At 41.9% G+C, this 21,835-nt stretch overlaps 4 protein-coding genes across 4 annotated transcripts; 3 read left to right on the top strand and 1 right to left on the bottom strand.

Moving 5' to 3' along the window:
• The first annotated feature begins 640 nt into the window (after nt 1-640).
• On the top strand, nt 641-2,200 carry LOC102704659 (glucan endo-1,3-beta-glucosidase GII-like). Its single transcript, XM_006645253.3, has 2 exons — nt 641-877; nt 1,054-2,200. The coding sequence occupies exons 1-2, from the start codon at nt 802-804 to the stop codon at nt 1,980-1,982; spliced, it is 1,005 nt and encodes a 334-aa protein (XP_006645316.1). The 5' UTR covers nt 641-801; the 3' UTR covers nt 1,983-2,200.
• A 1,127-nt stretch (nt 2,201-3,327) lies between these two features.
• LOC102704377 (lichenase-2-like) lies at nt 3,328-7,328 on the top strand. Its single transcript, XM_006645252.2, has 2 exons — nt 3,328-3,461; nt 5,973-7,328. The coding sequence occupies exons 1-2, from the start codon at nt 3,386-3,388 to the stop codon at nt 6,920-6,922; spliced, it is 1,026 nt and encodes a 341-aa protein (XP_006645315.2). The 5' UTR covers nt 3,328-3,385; the 3' UTR covers nt 6,923-7,328.
• Nucleotides 7,329-8,546: 1,218 nt separating this feature from the next.
• Nucleotides 8,547-10,619, top strand: LOC102704102 (probable inactive purple acid phosphatase 16). Its single transcript, XM_040523671.1, has 6 exons — nt 8,547-8,586; nt 8,723-9,032; nt 9,158-9,385; nt 9,550-9,814; nt 9,917-10,091; nt 10,233-10,619. The coding sequence occupies exons 1-6, from the start codon at nt 8,569-8,571 to the stop codon at nt 10,440-10,442; spliced, it is 1,206 nt and encodes a 401-aa protein (XP_040379605.1). The 5' UTR covers nt 8,547-8,568; the 3' UTR covers nt 10,443-10,619.
• Nucleotides 10,620-11,750: 1,131 nt separating this feature from the next.
• On the bottom strand, nt 11,751-12,869 carry LOC102703820 (glucan endo-1,3-beta-glucosidase GII-like). The gene is made up of 2 exons (XM_006645250.1): nt 12,797-12,869; nt 11,751-12,664 (listed from the first exon to the last, which is right to left on the bottom strand). Exons 1-2 carry the CDS (start codon nt 12,867-12,869, stop codon nt 11,751-11,753), a joined length of 987 nt encoding a protein of 328 aa, XP_006645313.1.
• Between the last annotated feature and the right edge of the window lie 8,966 nt (nt 12,870-21,835).

Below are 21,835 nucleotides of genomic sequence, written 5' to 3'. Positions count from 1 at the left end.
TTATCTGAATTCACTCTAAGTTCGTACCATTTTCAACATCCGAATCCGCTAAAAGAAATGATGTAGAATATGACAAGACCATTATCCGTTGTAGTCTGTTCTATTTTTATCATTAACCTCTGAACGTCGGTGTGGTGCTCAACCGATCGAAACATACTGCTGCTAACCTGACAAAAGAACAATGAACACATGTCAGAAAGTCACTCCGTTACAAGCCACCATTCCATTCAGTTAGCACCCCAGATCTGAAATTCCACGTCCTGGTCAAGATTATACGTAAGAATTCAATGCAAAATCAGATATACGGTTTGGAAAAACAAACTAGTGGTAGCAGTAGTGACCTTCCACAGCTCGGTATCCTGCTGATGAGGGAAGAATTTCCAGGCATCGGCACAACACTCAGTGTCAAGTACTAGAGGAAAACAGCTGCGAGTTTCCACAAACCGTGGAATTTCTCAGCTCCAAATTGGGCACATGTTTCTGTGGAAAAAAAATGGGAGGAAGATGAAGAGTTAGGCTGCAATTAGAGAGGTAAAAAACACCATGCCCTGATAAGTGTATATACTTGTATCTTAATTCAGTTACGAGCTAAACAAATTGGCTTGGCATCCATCATGCAGATGCAGATGTACCATTAGCAGCAAGCTGTAAGCACGCCACCTTTGCCGTGGATGTGAGGAAATGTGCCAAACTGGATAGCCACTGAAACTAGTATATAAAGGGGTGTACATGACATAGCATGCATAACATTCAGGTTCAGTAGCAGCAGAGACACTAGCCAAAGGGTTGGAAGGAAGAACCATGGCTAGGCAGCAGGGAGTTGCTTCCATGCTTACAGTTGCTCTGATCATTGGAACATTTGCTTCTGTTCCAACAGGTACTCATCAGAATCTTTCTATGTTCCTATCAGATTGACTTTTATGTTTTTCATTAGTTCTCTGTCTTGCTTGCACGGTTGCACTGCACAAATATAGTGAGTGTGTTTAGTGTTTACTGGCTAGCTAGTTATGGCTTAATTATGTTTGGCTGGATAATGTTCGTACGTGAGTGCAGCTGTGCAATCCATCGGCGTGTGCTACGGCGTGCTGGGCAACAACCTCCCGTCGCGGAACGAGGTGGTGCAGCTGTACAGGTCCAAGGGCATCAATGGCATGCGCATCTACTACCCGGACAAGGAGGCGCTCAACGCGCTGCGCAACTCCGGCATCGGCCTCATCCTCGACGTCGGCGACGCGCTGAACTACCTCGCCGGCAGCGCCGCCAACGCGGAAGCATGGGTGCGCGACAACGTGAGGCCCTACTACCCGGCCGTCAACATCAAGTACATCGCCGTCGGCAACGAGGTGGAAGGCGGCGCCACGAATAGCATCCTCCCGGCCATGCGGAACGTCAACTCCGCCCTGGCCTCCTCCGGCCTCGGCGCCATCAAGGCGTCCACCGCGGTGAAGTCCGACGTGATCACCAACTCCTACCCTCCCTCCGCCGGCGTGTTCAGGGACAACTACATGAGGGACATCGCCGGCTACCTGGCGAGCACCGGCGCGCCGCTGCTGGCCAACATCTACCCCTACTTCGCCTACCGGGGCAACCCGCGCGACATCAGCCTCAACTACGCCACCTTCCGGCCGGGCACCACCGTCAGGGACCCCAACTCCGGCCTCACCTACACCAACCTGTTCGACGCCATGATGGACTCCACCTACGCCGCGCTGGAGAAGGCCGGCGCGGGGAGCGTCCGCATCGTCGTGTCGGAGAGCGGGTGGCCGTCGGCGGAAGGGTTCGGCGCGAGCATGGACAACGCGAGGGCGTACAACCAGGGGCTGATCGACCACGTCGGGCGTGGCACCCCCAAGAGGCCCGGGCAGCTGGAGGCCTACATTTTCGCCATGTTCAACGAGAACCAGAAGACCGGCGACGCCACCGAGAGGAACTTTGGCCTCTTCTACCCTAACAAGTCGCCGGTGTACCCCATCCGCTTCTAACTGTGTTAGGTGTTAATTCCACCAAAACACAAATTAAGCTCAAATAAGCTACTCCTTAATTATTAAGCTACTAGTAAAAATAAGCTTAGCTGCAAGGAATAATAAACCAATAAAAGTGTACGTGCATGCAACATGTGCCGTGTGCATGCACTTCCTAAAGTTCTGGATTGATAAGTGTATTATGTCATGAATAAAGTGAAGGGCAGTGTTCTTCTTTCTGTTTCTGATCGATTGATTATACTGGTGCTTGCTTGGACAACTGAACATGGGCCGAGATGCCAGGCAGAGTTTAGACCACATGAGGGAAAGCGGCCCAAATAAACAATCATCAATACGCCACTTCTGTATGGGCCACCTTGGCAATCAAGGTGATGGCCCATAAAATATTCTTGGGCCCTAAGTGGGCTTCTCCGGTACAATACGTTTGCTACCTCCGTTCACAGTATATACAAATGCAAGAAAAACTCTACCTTCATTTTTTTTATAAAAAATAAGGTGTAAATAATCAAAAAGAGGCCATATTATCAGAGCATGTTTCATTGTAAACATAAACATGAGAGTTGCCTTCATCTTTTAAAAACTATTAATGGTCAAAGTTAAAATAGTAAAAGTTGAAAATGACTATTGTCGAAGAGAGGAAGTTAGGCATTATCATCGATCATCAGAATGTGACGAGAAATGATAATTCTATGATCCCACATAATTAAGAGGAAGGGTGGAGATGAAAGCATCCAACCAAGAGGAAAAGTACACACAGTTAGGAAAAGTGTAATCAATTTAATGATACATCAAGATGGTTAGTTCAAGCTATTATGGATGATTAATTGATAAATCATTCACAAAGAAAACGAAATCTCTCCAATACTCGAAAGAAGGTGATTGTTTGGTATTCTCGTGGAAAAAACCATTTACAAACGAAAAATAATTTATAAATAAAACTTTTATATATGTATTCTAATAATACTGAAAAATAAACTTCAGTAAAAAAATCTCAAAATCAACTTTAAATTTTAGTATATAAGCATAAAAAAAAGATGGAGAAAAAAAATCAATTTGGTGCAACATAACCTTGGAGTCAAGGTGTCCTGTTAACCTTTGGCTAATGGTCTTTGCTCTACTTTTGTCCTGTCTTTGCCTCTGCCGACCTGTACCGAACAGAGAGTGACCTTCGACTGTCGCTTGCTTAATTTTTTCTCGTCGAAGTCGTCCTCTTCCATCCATGTATCGGTTGACATGGCAAAGTTAATTCTGACCATGAATTTGATAGCCATCAGTATGAGCCAAACACCTTTTGGAGTGCTATATAAGCCGAGATTGTGCTTTCTGCTCGTTGCCGTTAGGCTCTGCAAGAAGCAACAAACAGGTCAGGCGTCACAGTTTTTTGAGTCGAGCTGCCTTGAGAAATGGCATCAGCATCACCAGCTGCTTCCATGCTCGACATGGCGTTGCTCCTTTCAGTCTTTGCCTCCATCCTTGCAGGTAGGTACTCTCTCTTGCTCTGTTGCTCACACACGCCATGGTTTTTGCTCCCCTGCCTTTGCTTCTAGCATACTCTGCTTCTGTTTAGTTAGCTCTTTGTGTTTTTGTACTAGTAACTTGTAATGTAATGCGAACAGTAATTGTTTCTTCTATGTGAAGAGTTGTGCCGTGGCAAAGTTGATTTTGGTGTGTGCAAGCGAATCAAGCGATTGCCAAATATAGGAGAGAGTTTGTTGATTTGAAGTGGATGAGTACGAGCTTGCACATTAGTTCATGACAAGCGTTACGCGAGATAACTCATTTAATGAAACAGTGATCAGCTTCAACGTAGTAAGAAACCTACACATATAGCAATTAGCAACCCATCATAATCTGGACATCTCTTTCTTCATCATGAACGACAAACGGTGATAAAATGAAAATTTCGTGTTAAAAAAAAGATTTTTTGGAAAATTCTCACTGTTCCTGTGAAATTCTTGGATGGTCGCCCCTACTACTGTATCAAGCTAAGCTCTTAAGTGCTACGATGCTAGAATCTGTTAGAAGAATTAATTGGTTTCATGGGCGTCATTAACATGCGTGATGTGTGATGGTATACCAGCACTAGCTAGAGTGCAATCCCTTCAGAAGAAAGGCGAACCACTACTGATCAGTGAGTCCATACCAGCTTGTCAGTAACTCGTTTGCAGAAAAAACCTCGGACTAGAGTCCCGTTTGGTATAGATTATGAATGAAAGTTGAAACTAAGTTATGACAGTTATCTGAGGGAAATTAAATATTTAGAAAGTTGAAAAGTTGACTTGGAAAGCTTTATCTAAGAGAGGCTGATAAAAAAGTTCTTTTTTTTTTTTGACAAAATCGTGCCGGCAACGACCCAGTTTAACCCATGAGCCGAAAAGAGAGTTTGTTCGCACTGTTTGGCGTTTCTGCACTTGGTGAACAAGCACAACCGGCGAGGCCGGCCCTGATCACGGGCGTGCCGGTGCAGGTCCGTCAGCAATATCGAAATGGACACGGTGCATGGCTGCATGCATGCGAACGAATTGGACCGTCCAACAGTCGTGTTGCAGACGTTGGAGCAGAAAGTTTTCAATTCCTTCTTGCCGTGGTCCTTCAGTTTCTACCTGACAGCTACTTTGTGTCTTTGTTTGCATGTTCAGTTAACTCATTCATTCATTCGTTCATTCATTGATGGGCAAACAGGGCATAAGTTGGTTGTGGCTTGTGAACCAAAATGGTCTAGTTACTGACATTTTTACGGTTTTGTTTCTAAAGAACAGAGATAGTTGGTCTCTGCGTGTCAAGATATGGATAAATAAGATTGTTGGTATACATGAAAACTTTAATTAGTCAAGAACTTCATGCTATGCTTTGGTAGCCAACAATTTCCAAAATGCAATCTCCACTACCTGATGTGTATATTAAACTGGACCTTGACTGACTCAGTCTGAAACTCTGAAATATGTGTGTAAAGCACTGATGCAGTCAACAAATTCACTTGGGTGCATGTTTATAACGAGAGATTTGCTCCGGTCTAACAAAAAGTAATTCGAGGTACCAAATCGTTTTTCACTATTAGATCTAACGATCAGAAACAATTTACTGGTAACTCGAGGGACTTTTTGTTACTTTTTATTGGACTGAAACAAATCTCTTATAATGAACATATGTTAGTTCCGAGTACCATCAAGGAGCACTGAAGATTGGGGAAACTAACAACGGAAATTAGGAATCTGTGCGAGTGCAGTTGTACTGCGTATTCGTTTCAGTTAAACGTCTATTTCCATAAGTCCAAATTATTCTTCCGGGATATCGATTTTGTCAATTTTCAAACGTGGTTGATACTTTTGATTGACTCCTTGCCGGTCCTTTCGCTCCGATCCTCTTCGATGAGTATGAACTGAATTAAGTACAAGTGTACAACGTGCATGCATTATAATGCTTTTATATCATGGTCCCTCTCACCATCAATAATTTTTAGAAAATGATTCGATCAAACTTATAATTCCAATCATCAATAATTTTTTTATGTCGTGTTTAAAAATAAAAGAAATAATGTAAGCAGGTTCGACTCAAAAAGTACTATTATAGTATTATAAACTTATTAGATTTTATAAATTTATCATAATATAAAATTGAGATTTTGAATCTTAAAAGTTTGGTCGGATCTTTTCACATACGTTAAATATGACAGCAGGGAGTACCATTTTAAGCGTTGGCAGCATGGCATCATTTCTAGCAATAAAGTTTGAGCAATACTTCCACGCATGCTGATGTTCGGTGTATAGATATTCTTTGTTATTGCGTCTTTACAAGCTACATACGTACCTACGTTACGTCAATTTCTTGCGTGCGTGAATTCACAGTTCGTGGTTAGTATAAAATGCAGTAGCGATCACCCTACAAACATCAAATCAAATCAAAAAAAAGTTTAATTAGGCTGAATTTGACAGCGTTTTGGATTAATTTTGTGACGCGTTCGGTCGTTGTTTGAAATGGAATCCGGTGCAGGAGCGGCGGCCGTTGGGGTGTGCTACGGCATGAGCGGCGACAACCTGCCGCCGCCGAGCAAGGTCGTCGAGATGCTCCGCGAGAATGGCTTCACGACGGTGCGCCTCTACGCGCCGGACAGCGCCGCGCTCGCCGTCCTCGGCGGCACGGGCATCCGCGTCGTCGTCGGCGCGCCCAACTACGACCTCCACGCTCTGGCCTACGGCGGGACGGCCGCCGCGGCCGCCTGGGTCCGCCAGAACATCCAGGCCTACCCGACGGTCACGTTCCGGTTCCTCGTCGTCGGCAACGAGGTCGCCGGCGAGGACACGAGGCTGCTCGTCCCCGCCATGGAGAACGTCCACGCGGCGCTGGCCGCGGCCGGCCTGGGCCACATCAAGGTGACGACGTCGATATCCCAGGCCACCATCGGCGTCCACATCCCGCCGTCCGCCGGCGAGTTCACCGACGAGGCGAAGGCGTTCATGAGATACGTGGTGCCGTTCCTGGAGCGGACGCACGCGCCGCTGCTGGCCAACCTGTACCCGTACTTCATCTACTCCTACAACCCGGGCGCCATGGACCTGAGCTTCGCGCTGTTCACCTCGCCGGGCACGGTGGTGCAGGACGGGGAGTACGGGTACCAGAACCAGTTCGACGCGTCGGTGGACGCGCTGTACACGGCGGTGGCGAAGCTCGGCGGGGAGCACGTGAGGGTGGTGGTGTCGGAGACCGGGTGGCCGACGGCGGGCGGCGTGGCGGCGTCGGTGGAGAACGCGCGGACGTTCAACCAGAACCTGGTGAGGCACGTCCGGAGGGGCACGCCGCGGCGGCCGGGGAAGAAGGTCGAGACGTACGTGTTCGCCATGTTCAACGAGAACCTCAAGGAGCCCGGCGTGGAGCAGAACTGGGGCCTCTTCTTCCCCAACACCGACAACGTCTACCCCATCAGCTTCCACGCCCGTGTCTGACGACTCCATCCATTGATCGTATCTGTACAGAAATTTGCTGCGAACGCGCGCGGGGGAACAGATGTTAATCCATGCATCCCTCGCGGGGAATGCATTGTGCATTGGCGCGCGCGTAATTAAGCACGAGCCTGGAGATAGACGGGTGTGTGTAGTACGTGTTATTGTATCAGTGATATGTGAAGGAGAGCATCTACATTCTACAATACGGTAGCCCGGGTGATACACGAGTCCTGCTTGTGTTTTAGGGCTTACGTGTCCGTGAGCAATTCTGCGACGTAGTTGAGTTTAGTGATGTGTATAGCTTATTCTTGTCGTGTGCATGCCATCTATATATGCCATTAGTTTACTTGTGATGTTTTTAATTATTTATTCTTTTATTTAGATTCATTGGGTTACTTTTCACAATAGTCGCTTCGCCGTGTTAGAGAAAAATTTCACTTAGATCCCTCAACTATGGATGAAGTTTGGTGCATATCTCTCGAGAGTATAACTAAATATAAATCATCCTTCAACTTTTAAAACTAGTGCGTACCAAGTCTCATCAAATTAATATCATGCATAAGTCAAACCCCCTCTCTCCCCACCATAATTAAAAAAGAAAAAGATCATGTGACATGCCACATTAGCGATACGTGGAATTCAAGGAACTCGTGACAATTTGGTACCGGAATAACATATTTTAATTAGTTATATGATCTAAATATGCATTTGGAATAACATATTTTAATTAGTTATATGATCTAAATATGCATTTTAAGAATAGATGACACATGCGAACATGTTTAACATTAAACGAGAAACTTTAGATAAATTCGAAAAGTACCCATATAAAAGTTTATAAAGCGTGACCATGATAATACAAAATCGAATGAACGGGGGCATATGACTGGCCCCTGACACCCCAAAATATCACGTCCCGGCCCAACTCACGTCGGCTTGTGAGCTTGTCTTGGCAATGATCGGGAGATCCCCTTCCAGCCTAAAGCAAGCGTTAGATTGTTGGTCCGGCCCAAATATTCAACATGTTACAGAATACATGCGCCGTGAAAAACAGAAAGATCTAGGGTTTAAATGAGGGGAAACGAACACGACTAAGACCATGTAATCACTAAACTACGTGTCTTACGCTATTTACAGTAACTTAGGACGTGTTTGGATCCTAGGGTCTTTTTTTTTAAGTCTATGTCACATCGAATGTTTGGATACTAATTAGAAGTATTAAATATAGATTATTAATAAAATTCACCTGGACTATTTCGCGAGACGAATCTATTGAGCCTAATTAGTCCATGATTAGCGAATGTGATGCTACCGTAAACATTTGCTAATCATTGATTAATTAGGCTTAAAAAATTTGTCTAATGAAATAGCCTTTATTTATGAGATTAGTTTTATTATCGGTCTATATTTAATACTCCTAATTAACGTCTAAACATCCAATATAACGAGTGACAAAAAAAATCCCTCGATCCAAACAGCCACTTGGTATGACTATACATCAAAATTGGCGTTTTGATTAGCTGAACAGAAGAGGCTTCTAAGCAAAGGTTTTTTTTTTTATGCCAAACAAGTTGAGATGCATTTGCTGGAGTAGTGACGTAGTGCGAGGAGAGCATATTCTCCCTGAACTTGCCGTGCTCTTGGATATGCTGCTTCAGGAATCAGTAAGAATGACATGATTCGGCGTGACGGAGCTGTCCATTATCTTGTGTTCTTTTTATTCAATTACGCTAATCATCAGCGCAACGCAACGAAATTAAAGCGCCACTCTTTTTTGTGTACTCCATTATTTCATTGCAGCAAGCAACCACCACCACCGTACTGCGGACGTCGCCGGAGATCCGCCTGAACCGTCGGGGGAACGCCCCGATGCGGTGCTGCCGTCGCATAGCTGCTGCCGGCGCGCTGCTCGCCGCTCTGCTCTCGGCGCTCGCTGTCCGGTCGTCGCTGGCGGAGCGCCGGCGGCCGCTGCGGTTCGCGTCGGGCGGGTTCAAGGTGGCGCTCTTCGCCGACCTGCATTACGGCGAGAACGCCTGGACGGACTGGGGCCCCGCGCAGGACGCCGGCTCCGACCGCGTCATGGCCGCCGTCCTCGACGCCGAGAAGCCCGGTGCGGCGGCGCCTCCTCCCCTCGTCTAGTCGTCTGCTCTTGAGCTCTTGCCCCCGCGCCTGCGATGCAAAATTGCAGCTTCTTTTTTTTTTTTTTGGCTGAAATCTCGCGGAATTCGCTCGCAGACTTCGTGGTGTACCTCGGCGATCTTGTGACCGCGAACAACCTAGGGATCCCCAACGCGAGCCTGTACTGGGACAGAGCGATTTCCCCTACCAGAAGAAGGGGGATTCCGTGGTCGACGGTGTTCGGCAACCACGACGACATGGCGTTCGAGTGGCCTCCTGAGTGGTTCTCTCCTGCCGGCGTTCCACCGGTGCAGTGCCCACCACCGACGAGCATGTCAATTTCAGGTGAACTCAAGATTAGTTTACTCCTCAACTTGCTTCAGTTCAGTGCAGAAAAAAAAAATCAGAGAAACTCAAAAGGGTTTCATGGAACTTCAAACTATTCAAATCTCATTGTAAATTTAGTGTATCTGAAACAATATTATTCAAAATTAGTTACGTTTATGCAGACTGCAGCTTCAGAGGAACACCGCGACATGAACTGATGACAGGCGAGATTATCCACAATGGGTTGTCGTATTCATCAAATGGCCCCAAGGACCTGTGGCCTGCTGTTTCAAACTATGTCTTGCAGGTGTTATCACAGAAGAAAGATGATCCGGTTCTGCTCATGTATTTTCTTGATTCCGGTGGTGGATCATATCCAGAAGTCATATCTAGTGCTCAGGTTCAGTGGTTTCAGAGTCAGTCTCAGTTCCTGAATCCAAATGGAAGGTCAGAAATGATGCTACCAGTTTTGCGCATACAATTCACTACTGCATGAGCCTGAAACTGCTGGTTGAACTCAAAATTAATACAGTGAAATTCATTCTATAGGATTCCAGAGATAATCTTTTGGCATATACCAAGTACAGCATATTCCAAGGTTGCTCCGAAAGCTAAGTCTGAAATAAGAAAACCCTGTGTTGGCTCAATCAACAAGGAAGATGTAGCACCACAAGAAGCTGAATGGGGCATGATGGATGCTCTTGCCAAGAGGGCTTCAGTCAAGGTTTGTTTCATCTGAACATTTCTTAACATGTGAACAAAGTTTCTTATCTCTGAACTCCTTCAGATAACTTTAGGTATACACAGGTCAAAAGAAACATCTTTTCTTTGCTAAAAACATATATCATCGGTTGTCATTTCGCAGGCAGTGTTCGTTGGTCACAACCACGGCCTGGATTGGTGCTGCCCACACGAGAAACTCTGGCTATGTTTTGCACGGCACACAGGCTATGGAGGATACGGTAACTGGCCCAGAGGAGCAAGGGTTATTCAGATATCTGAACAACCTTACTCGATTCAGTCCTGGATACGGATGGAAAACGGGACAAAGCACAGTGATATTACCTTGAGCTAAGGGTCCGTTCGTTTTGAAGAAAAACCAAAGGATTCAATTACTAATGACTGAATTCTTTTGAAAGCTATTCGGCTTGTATGAATGAATCATAGAAAAATCAAAGAAAATTTTTCCTTCCTACAAGACATAGAGAAAGAGTAATTTTATCATACTTAAAAAGGTACCAGAAGGTACCACTGTTTTCTATGTAAAATTTGGTATCTTTTAATAGCTTAGATACTAGAAGGTACCAAGTTTTACGTAGAAAACAGTGATACCTCACGGTACCTCCTTAAGGATGGGGAAAAATGCTCATAGAGAAAACATAGTAAAATTTTCATCTACTCAAACCTCTTAGAAAAATTTCTATAAATTGGTGTTACCATACATACCTATTTCTCTATTTTCCTACTCATTTGAGTTAAAATTTCTCCAGACCGAATAAGCCCACTTGTAAGTGAAATGTGTTGGAGCCTCTGTTGGAAAAGCAAGATGGATAGTGTATAATTAAGCTGAACCGCTGAAGTGAACTCTCGCGTAATATGGGCCTACGTTTGGACAATGGCCTTAATAGCCCAAGGCCCATGGACATATGCAGCGTGTTGTCTCAGTCTAGGCCACCTTGGCCCACCAGACTAACCATTTCTTGGTTCCACGACCACTGCCTTGCCAACTGTTCTCTCGAGCAATCTTCGCTGGCCATGATTTATATATTCTATATGTCACAAAGAAATTAGTGTTAGACATGTTATTATTATACAAACGCTACTAATTCTATTTAAATAAAATATTACTTATATTTCATTATGTATTGGCTGCTGTATAGAAACTATATCTTACACAAGACATATTTTATTTCTCTTTCTTTATTTATTCATTTATCACATTATCTTTTATTACATGTGACAAATTATTTTTATGGCTATCATCCTAGCCATACATTGTTTTTTTAGAGAACATGGTACAAAGCCTCGCTGTCGACGGCTGTTGACGAGTACGTCGTCGACCTGAAAACACGAAGCCGTTAGAATCCTAGAATCTCAAGTGCTATTAAGGCCTTTTAACCACTAGTCTACGTGCCCTTTCGCATCCTAGCCATACATTGTGAATGTTCTTAATTTAGGTTAACTATAAACACAGTGAAATTTAAAATGACTCGTAATATAAAATAGATGAAGGACTCGTAATATAGAATAGATGAAGGATCAACTTATTAAAGGACGCCGAATACAAAACACACGACAGTTATAATATGTGTATCAGTGTATGCTAGGCGGAAAGGAAATAAGTTCCTTTTCGAGCATTTTTTTATTTCACAACGAACACCTTTCAGAACTTAATAGTGTACGCCGGCGACTTGTCCGGGTTGAACAGCCCAAAGTGCCTCTCCGTCTCCTTCCCCTCCTTCTGGTTCTCGTTGAACATGGCGAATATGTACGCCTCGACGGCGCCTGGCCTCCTGGGCGTGCCCTTGCCGACGTGGTCGATCAGTCCCTGGTTGTACTTTTGCGCGTTGGATACGCTCGCGAACTCGCCGCCGGCCGATGGCCACCCGCTCTCGGAGACGACGACGGGCACCGCCGGCGCCCCGGCCTTGTCCAGCGCCGCGTAGATGGCGTCGACCATGGCGTCGAACAGGTTGGTGTAAGTATGTCCGCTGTCCTGGAACGTCGCCGAGGTTGGCTGGAAGAGCGCGAAGTTGAGGTCGATATTGCTGGTGTAGGCGAAGTAGGGGTAGACGTTGGCCAGCAGCGGCGAGCCGTTGCTCGCCAAGAACTTCGCGATGGGGCCCATGACGGCGGGGTCTCTGAACTTGCCGCCGGAGGGCGGCGAGGAGGTGCCGAGCACATCCATTTTGACGGCCGTGGACACCTTGATTTTGTCAAAGCCGGCCGTGGACAGCGCCTTGTGGAGGTTCTCCATGGCCGGGAGGATTTTCGTGGTGTTGACGGACACCTCGTTGCCGACGGCGATGTACTTGATGTTGACGCCCCGGTACGGCGTAATGTTGGCCTGAACCCAGGCTGACGCGGCGTCGAGAGTGAGGAGTCGGTCGAGGCCGGGCTCGTCGAGGACGACGTCGATGCCGGTGCCGGCGAGGGCACGCAGGGTTGCGGCGCCGACGACCGGGGAGTAGATGCGCATCGCGGCGATGCCGTTGGACTGGTAGAGCTGCACCACTTCGGCCGGCGACGGCAGGTTGTTCCCCTTCATGCCGTTGCACACGCCGATGGATCGCACTGCTGCCGTCGATCGATGATCGATCAATTCGTGCACCATGAATGCGTGTCGATCGAGTTAGTATATATTTCTGCATGATTTCTTCCTAGATAGCGTGTAAAATGGTGGACCAGGATCTGAATGTATATATATACCTGTAGGGATGGACGCGAAGGCACCGATGAACAATGCAACGGCTAGCACGGAAGCAACACCCTGCCCTGTCATCTTCGCCTTGTTCAGATAGCTGTACATTAATATGATGGATTCATGTAATACGTGAGAAGGCCACCCCTATTTATACAGGTTGAGCAGGAGTATTAATAGGGATAAATTATAAATAAAACGGTGGTTACCAGCAGGAAGATATGAAATATGAGTTAAAATTTATACCCTAATATTTTTATTCATACATTATTTTATTTAGCTAGTTAAACTAATTTTCCTAAAATAAATCTAGGTACACTTTAACTCGACTCAAGTCATATATCAAACGTATATGTGCTAACGTATAATGATATTTAATAATAAAAATCAAAGGATTGAACTAAATTTTATGTTTTAGACAATACACAATATCTATCCAAAGTCATATTCAACCAAATAAATTTCATGGTCATATGTGTATCATCCATCATGCTATTAAGATATGTCTATACTAAATATATACTAAATAGAAATTTTTTTGAAGACGCATGCATCGGTCCTTACTACAATGCAATTAGGATATATCTTCTAATTCGTGTAACACGAAGTATTTAGGCAAATTTATGCAATCATAGTGAACAACGTTTTTTTATCATAATCTAACAGGAATAAAAAAAAACTTATATACAACTAGTCATAAATTGGCATGTATGTATATATATAGCATAATTATAGGAGTTATACTGTATAAATTTATATTTTATAGAAAATTTCTAATATATAGAAAGATTTTTTCTATGCATGACATATAAAAAGTTGATTATTTATTTTATGAATGATTTATGATATTGTATATTTGTGATAAAATTTGAAAAATACAAATGGTCAACCATAGGTTCGAAATTTAACTGTGCCTAAAAAAACCGGATAGAGTAATACAAATACTAGTGTGTCAAAAAATAGCTCCCGCAATTACCTATGAGTCAATCTGAACACATGCATATTTATAATTTAAATAATATATGTATGTATATATTACAAAATTTATTTTGTAATTGTCCATTTTTTTATTTGACACAGATGATTCATTCGTGTTAATATATATACATATAAAAAACATCGAGTGAGTATTACAAATACCACCATGTGAAAAATATCTCTCGTTATTTAATATTTTAAACTCAAACGTGCATATAAATTTTATATAAGATTTTATATATATATACACACATATAAATAATACATTATTTAATTAATATCCGGTCTATTTTTATTTAATGTCATTGATTTAGGGGTCTAAGGTTGACCATTCATGTTGATATATATACATATAAAAAATATGTATTTATGAATTTGATTCATTGTTAGTAAATGAACTATAAGAATAACGTATAATATTCTATATTTGTATAAAAACTTTGAAAAAGATGAACGATTAGATAAAGATTTAACCGATATCTGACATGGTGGTATTTGTAATACTTCCTCTGGCGTTTTATGACAAGTTAAATTTTGGATCTATATTTGATTGAGATTTAATACATTAAATTTGATATGTGGAGGATAGATGTAAAGTGCGCGTGATTTTGAGAGCCGGTAAATAGAAGGAGGTTTTAATGGGATGTACGTGTGATTTGGGGAACCAATAAAAGGAAGGAGGGTTGATGGAACATGGACCGTTCAATCTGATGTAGATGATTTGAGGCGTTGGATTTGAGATTGGATTTGAGACGTTGATTTATCCAATGAATAAAATAAATTTATGCACAGTAGGATAAATGGACTAAGAATTATTTATGCCGCTTGATAATCCCTACTCTCTCGTCTAGTTCCGTGATGGAAATATGTGGAGCGAACATGTATTCGTGTGTAGTGCTCTCTCTGTCATAAAATAAGAAATGGTCAAATTAAACAGTATCGAAAACTATTTTTTAGTTTTAATTTCTCATATGCTGCCACGTTTGTAGCAACAAAATTACATCATTAAGAAAGCATGTTAAATGTCAGTCAGTGATCTTATAAGAAATATTGTTTATATGAATAAAAATTAGTTGTATTAGACTAAGTCACGTTCTAATTCAATTATGGATCTTGTATTTTTACGGGCGTGGTTTTAAGCTCCTGAACGGTATATTTATTGAAAAAAAAACTCTATATAAAGGTTTCTCGTCTGATCTTTTTAAAACAAGATTGTCGCTAATTGAATTGTTCATATCCTCAAATAGGTATCACATAAATTAAATATTCCTTCAATCCTAAAATCTCAGCTTTCCCAAACACCAACACCCCATAATTTATAGTCAAAGTTTATAAGAGTTGAATACTTGAATCTAAAATGTATACTTGTCTTTATGTTATATTTTATGAGTATATCTACTCAATTGGTCGTCTAGTCCCCAACCATCGTAGTCCCGTGACTACACTCCCTTCGTTTATAATAAAATATATTTAATTTTTATAATATTTAATCATTTGTCTTATTTAAAAAATTATAAAAATATTATTTATTGTCACGCCCAGAAATTTACACCAAATTTCTGAACAATAGCATGCGTTAAATCTCGGTCCAGGAATCAGCCCGAGTACAAACTATGATAAATTAATACACACTTCCACGACTTAAAAACAAATAAAAACAATTATCTATCGAAATGCAGCGGAAAAGGAAAACAAGACTAGACCATCTAATCTTCAGCTTCAGCTGGCGAAGACAGCTCCACACCACAGGCATTCTCGACGGCGGACTGAACCTCACTTCAACCTTGGGAACAACCTTCTGACTGAAACTCTGGCACTTGCTCTGGTGGGGGAAAAATTAAGCAAGGCTGAGTACAAACCACCGTACTCAACAAGTAACACCCAAGAGAGGGAGAATAATGAATGCAATAGGATATCAAGGGATAGGCTAAGGTTAAATTGCACAAGGCTGCAGTAATTTAGTAAAACAGTAAATAAAATAGACTGAAATAAAAGTAAAGTAAACATTTAAAATAATCATCCACTGTCCAACGTTACACCACGTTGCAACAGGCCCAAACCACTGTCGAACGTTACACCACGTAGCGACAGGGTCAACCCTCTGCCCAACGTTAAACCACGTTGCGACAGACCCAAACCACTGCCAACGTTACACCACATTGCGCAGGGTCAAACCAGTTCCAAGACTAATAAAATTATTAAAGGGGTTCAACTAATCCCAGTGAGTCTGTCAGTTCGCCCAATAACCGCGGGCACGGCTATTCGAATAGTTTTAATCTGCAGAGGTGTACAACTTTACCCACAAGACATGGCTGCCAAGCATGTTACCATGCCCCAACGTATCACCACGATACCTCAGTACGGAAACCATGATAAGACCTTTCACCTAACCCTCCCTAGACAATCGCACCACACTTCAGGTTTCACCCCCTCCTTTACACCAAGTCGGGCAGTCCCCTCTTGTGCCTTGGTAGATCCGGAAGCAGCAGAGGCTTTCGTTACACCACGATTGTCCGTCCATACTCTATCACGCCTACCCTTGCCTCGGTATGTCGAATAGGGACAAGTTAGATTACAAGTCTCACCGTTGCCCATTCTGGCTTGTGGTTAGTACATGTAAGACCTTCAGGGTTTCCTGAGAACCGGTTCTTAATTGCCGTGGGCACGACTCTCAAAACCATGCACCCACAGCCCACCATAAGCAATATTTTAGTTGTATTAATCCACATCGGGAGATTAATAATGATTACAACCATTAAAGGTCTATCAAAGTTTAATCAATAATCAAATAAGAATTGGTGAGCTAGTTGAACTAAGCATGGCTAAGCATTGACTAACCCTAATTCTAGTCAAATTAACCCTGGGATGACAATAATAATGAATGGGGATCAACGGATATATTGGTAAATGCCCAATAGATAAATAAAGTAAACACATTTGAATACAATGCATGTTTGAATGTAAAGCGAGGAATTTTATAAACATAGGTTCAATATAATCAAAGAAGGGTGCCACTTGCCTTGCTTAGACCCACGAGGAACTTCGGCGACGACTTCGAGAACGAACGGCGCTACGACGGGGTCAAAACCTACGACAAACAAGGCAAAACAAACAAAACAGGCTATAAAACTACTGAAACAGAGAAAGAAACTATTTTTAATGGATTCTTGGCAATTTTATGAATTTAATGAAATTTGAATGGATCTAAACGGAGACTAGATGAATTACTTATGAATTTTAGAAGTTTTCTCGGTTTTTTAACTAAACAGAAAAGTCCTAAATCAATTATTGCGCAATTAATGGGGCTGCTGACGTAAGCGAGGAGAGAGGAGGCTGACGGCTGGGGAGCAGCGCCCGACGGTGAACGCGGCGGCGACACGAAGGGAACGCCGGGCGGCTCGGGGAGGCGACGACGACGCGACGGGCGCGGCGGCGCGATGACGCTCCGACGATGGCGGGGAAAGCGTCGGTGTCGGCCAGAGGAGCTAGACGGGCCCGACAGGTGGGGCCCACCTATCGGTGTCCTGGGAGAGGGAGAGGGAGGCGAAGAGGACTTGGGGCTCGGTGGTTTGGGCCGTGGCCTGGCTTGGTCCGGTGCGGGAGGGAGAGAGGTAGGGGCGAGCTGGGCCGGAGGAAGGACTGGGCCGGCCCAGCGGGAGAGGAGGAGGAGGCTGAAGGGAGAGAAAAAAAATGAAAAGAGAAAAAGAAAAGGGAAAAAGGAAAAAGGGAGAAGGGAAAAAGAAAAGAAAAAAAGGAAGGAGGAAAAAAAAAGAAATTGCCTCCAATTTTGCTAATTTTTATTAAGTTGATTTAAACAAATTTTATTTACTGCAATTCAAATTTAAATCCTGTTAATCATTTAAAATGCTCTCGGGACATTTTAGAACATCCGAAAAGCTTCCAATTAAATTAAATTAATTAATTACACTGAGTTTTCTCCTGAACTTTAATTAACAAATTATTTTTAATGCATTATTTAATTATTTCTTGGCTAGGGTAAAACTCAGGGCGTGACATTTATTTTGCTTGCAACTTACTTTATTATCGAAAGAACTTGTTATTTTTATATGGGGCAATTTCGTTTCTATCCCTGTTTCAAGTTCTACTGATTTTGTCCCTCTTTTTTAGGGTTTTTTTTTGTCCTTACCGGTTACCCCTCCTTTGGATAGAAGGATTAAAGGTGTTAAATGATATGTTAAATGACTATTTTACCTCCACACGAGAATATCATTTTGATCATTGTTTTTTAGTCAGTTGTATTGTTACCCTCCGTTTTAAATCATAGAAATATACAAAAGCAATATATTATTAATTCAAATGACATGTTTAAAACTTATAACTTTTTTTAAAATATTTGACAGTTTCAAAACTCTGTCAATTTTTAAAAAAAATTATAAGTTTCATAGAAATATACAAAAGCAAAATTCAAATGACATGTTTAAAAACTTATAATTTTTTAAACAGGGGTAATTTTGTCATTAATTATTTCGGGAATTAAATCTTTTATTTTTTAAAGTAAATATATTGGTCAACTAACGGTCTACGTAACTTCCATCCAAAATCAGGGCAAACGGTTCATTCGGTTGAAAAAAGAGGGGCAAAAACAAAAACCCTAAAAAGAGGGATAAAATCAATATTAGACTTGAAAAGCAGGGCAGGAACGAAATTGTCTCTTTTTATATTTATACTAAATTATTAAATAAGATGAATGATCAAAATTTATAATAAAAAAGTCAAACATCTTATATTATAAAACAGAGGTAACATTATAAAACGGAGGTAGTAGCATATATTTTGCGATTGATTGAATGCATATCTCTAGTGAAAAAAAAATTGGGCGGGCAGGCGGAAGGACACCGGCCGATTTTATTAAGGTTGGAAGAAAGAAAGGATCAATTAAGAAACATAACAATACGGTTGTTATGGCTGCCTTTGAGTAACTTTAATAGTATAGCCAACTATTAATTTAAATCATATATAGGTAATCTAATAGTCAATTTATATAATAGTTACCTATAAAATATATACTACACTATTAATTCCCGGTCTTACCTGTCATATATATATTGTGTCTTGGAGTCCGTGCTACAGCTGGATATAAATCTATAGCTCGCTCTTCTTCTCTCTCGTTAAATTATGTTTATAGCTAGCTAGCTTGTATTCTTCTATTGTACCTGCTCTTGCTCTTGCAAATGTGCACTGAAAATGAAACCGGTTGTACTTAAAAAGAAAATGCCAAACATGCATACATATGTCTGGTGCATTTGCTTTCTGTCGTACGTTTACTGTCATTTTCAGCACACGAACTTATCCCAAATCGAAACGATTTTGTATTGAACAGCATGCATTTATGCTGCCATCGCTCTGCTCAATGCCTCAAGTCAACTAGCTGTTCAACGCATCCATGCACGGCGACTAGCTAGGGAATGCAATGGTAAGCTTACAATATTGATATTAAGGAGCTGACTAAAGATTAAATAACATCACTTGATTCACTTACACATTTGATTTCCGCGTTAGCTAGCAACTACCAACAGATTTTTGGCCAACTTGGTAGAGTCTTATAACCTGCTAGCATCACATTGTGTCTGATCCAATCAGTAAATGAAGATTCGGGAGCAAACAAAGGGCACATGCATATTAGTAAGATAATAACTATATCATGGCATGGGAAAACCGTTGGTTCCCCCGGATTTATGATTAGTTCAATCATGGTCGCTGCTCATCTTTAAATCTAGAGGAACCAAAATTCGTTTTTTTTCTAACTTTATATCAGCATATTTTTCTTATAAAAATGTGTTGAATTTTGGGTGGTTAGATCCACTCTAAGATTAGCACAAGAAGGAATGAAGAAAAGATTAAATCACGCACGTAGCCGAGATGATTCAATCCCATGACCTCCGGGTGGCATCACGCATGCACAACATCTACAGTGCTTCATTATATATATATGCTACTCCCTACTTTATAAGTTACATATTGTGGCACAATTGTATTATTGTCGCTACTTTACCATCCAATTATGATTTTGCCCATATTTTTTAATAGAATCATCCGTCTGCACCTAGTTTTAACAACAATTAGATGGTGCGCAGTTGCTTAATTAAATAAATAAAAAAGAAAATAAAAGAAATTTGACGTTCATAATTTATCAAATGACCATAATGCCCCTATTAAATACTCCCTCGGTCTTTGAATGCAAGGGATTGTAGCAATGAATATGGATAGGTATTTATCTAAATTTATCTCCATAATATTTTATATTTAAGGGTACATGCAGTACATTACTAGCCAATGCTTTTATCCGGCTTGACCGGATGCTATATATTCCCCATCTCCTATCCTGGGGAGAGGAAAGTATGTTTGTTCCATAAGTCATGACAACAGTAAGAGGCCTATCTTTTGGTTTCTCGCTACAAAAGACCAAACTATATTTTTTGCAAAAGAAAAATAATTTCAAATAGAAATTTTTATATATATTCATAGTAACCTAAAAGCAAATGCTAAAAAATACTATAATAAAAAAATCTAAAATTAACTCTAATTTTAGTGTTGAAAAATTAAATTTTAGTTTATTAACATAAGAAAAAACGAGAAGATGGTGTAAGATCTATATATCAGCCACCACATTAAAAGCAAAAGCAAGTTATTTAGATAATCCAACAGTCTCGTCTTTTCACTTTTGGTTATCTCAAAAATAATATTTGAATTTTTAACTCTAAATTTAAAATTAATTTTAAGGTTTTCTCATTGTAGTTTATTTTTTAGACTTGAATTTTAGATCACTAAAATACGTATATAAAAATATTATTTATAGATTATTTACTGTTTGGTGATACGACGTTTGATTATTAATTTTTTACTTCAACAAGCAAAAAAAAAATGGGCGGAGAAGCTAGAGCATCAGTCCGTGGCGGTGTGGCGCAAGCAGGCGAGCAACCAGCGCGGCGCGTATGGGGGTCGGCAGCAGCACAAAGGAGGGGAGCCGGCGCAAGCAGGTAGATGGCGGCGCGACCCGACAGGGCAAAGCCGCACGGTCGAAACTGACTCCGATCTGGCCGTGACGACAGGCCGCCGGTGCAACCCGCCATGCTCTCCGCGCACGTGCCCGCCGGCCGCCAGCGGCGCCCGCCGCTCTGCTTTGACGTCTTACGGAGCACGATATGCTCGCCGGCGGCGGCAATTTTGGTCCAAGCCTAATTATGCCCAGTGGCGGATCTAGTCGGCGATATTAGAGATCTGAACAAATTAGATAGAGTTTTAGCCTCTTATTTCTATTGATCTTTGCTATAAATTTTAGGAAAGGCTTCGTAGGGGCTCTAATGGCTTAAACGGGGTAACGGAGGCTCGAGTCCCCACCGCCCCATGCCAAATCCGCCCCTGATTATGAAAATAATTAACTTTTTGCCACTCTTAGAAATAACACTGCCATATTTGTTACTGGGCCCACATGTCATAAACACATAAGGGCTCATGTGTCATAGACAGCGGGTGGCAAATATGTTATGTGTCATTTTTAAAAGTAATAAAAAGTTAAATGCCCCTCTTGATTATGCCTATCCAGAAACTGCTGGGTCTTTCTGCGTTTCAGGCTTTTTGTTCAGTCAACTGCGTTTCAGATTCTCCTTTTGTAGTTTTGTGTTTCTTGTGGCTTCCTCGTTGAACTAAGCTGTCCGGTGCATGCCCATTTTTGAGGTTGGTTAAAATCAAGCTTGTCGATTCCATTTTGGTGGACATTTCGGCTCGCCACTTGGAATGGAATGGAATGTTTACTTCGCCTCTTGGAATGGAACCGTTTTGGGGTCGCTACAAGTGCTTGGATGAATGTGGTGCTCTGTGATAGCTCCTGCTACTTTACTTTTTGCTGGACATATAAAATGTGGTGCAATTTTGGTTTGAAACATGTGCAAAGTTCATGCCAAAATGGTTGATATCAAAACAGGGGAAACAACATAAGTGGTGTGCAAAATAGGGGACAAGGGTATACTCGTCTTTATACCCCCCACATTTAACACTTTTAAACTGCCTTATAAACTGGGATAATTGAGAGATTCATTTTTTAAAAGAGA

The sequence above is a fragment of the Oryza brachyantha genome, chromosome 1, assembly GCF_000231095.2.
Source record: "Oryza brachyantha chromosome 1, ObraRS2, whole genome shotgun sequence".
In the NCBI taxonomy this organism is placed as follows: domain Eukaryota; kingdom Viridiplantae; phylum Streptophyta; class Magnoliopsida; order Poales; family Poaceae; genus Oryza; species Oryza brachyantha.
This window is presented reverse-complemented; position numbering and strand designations above follow the sequence as displayed.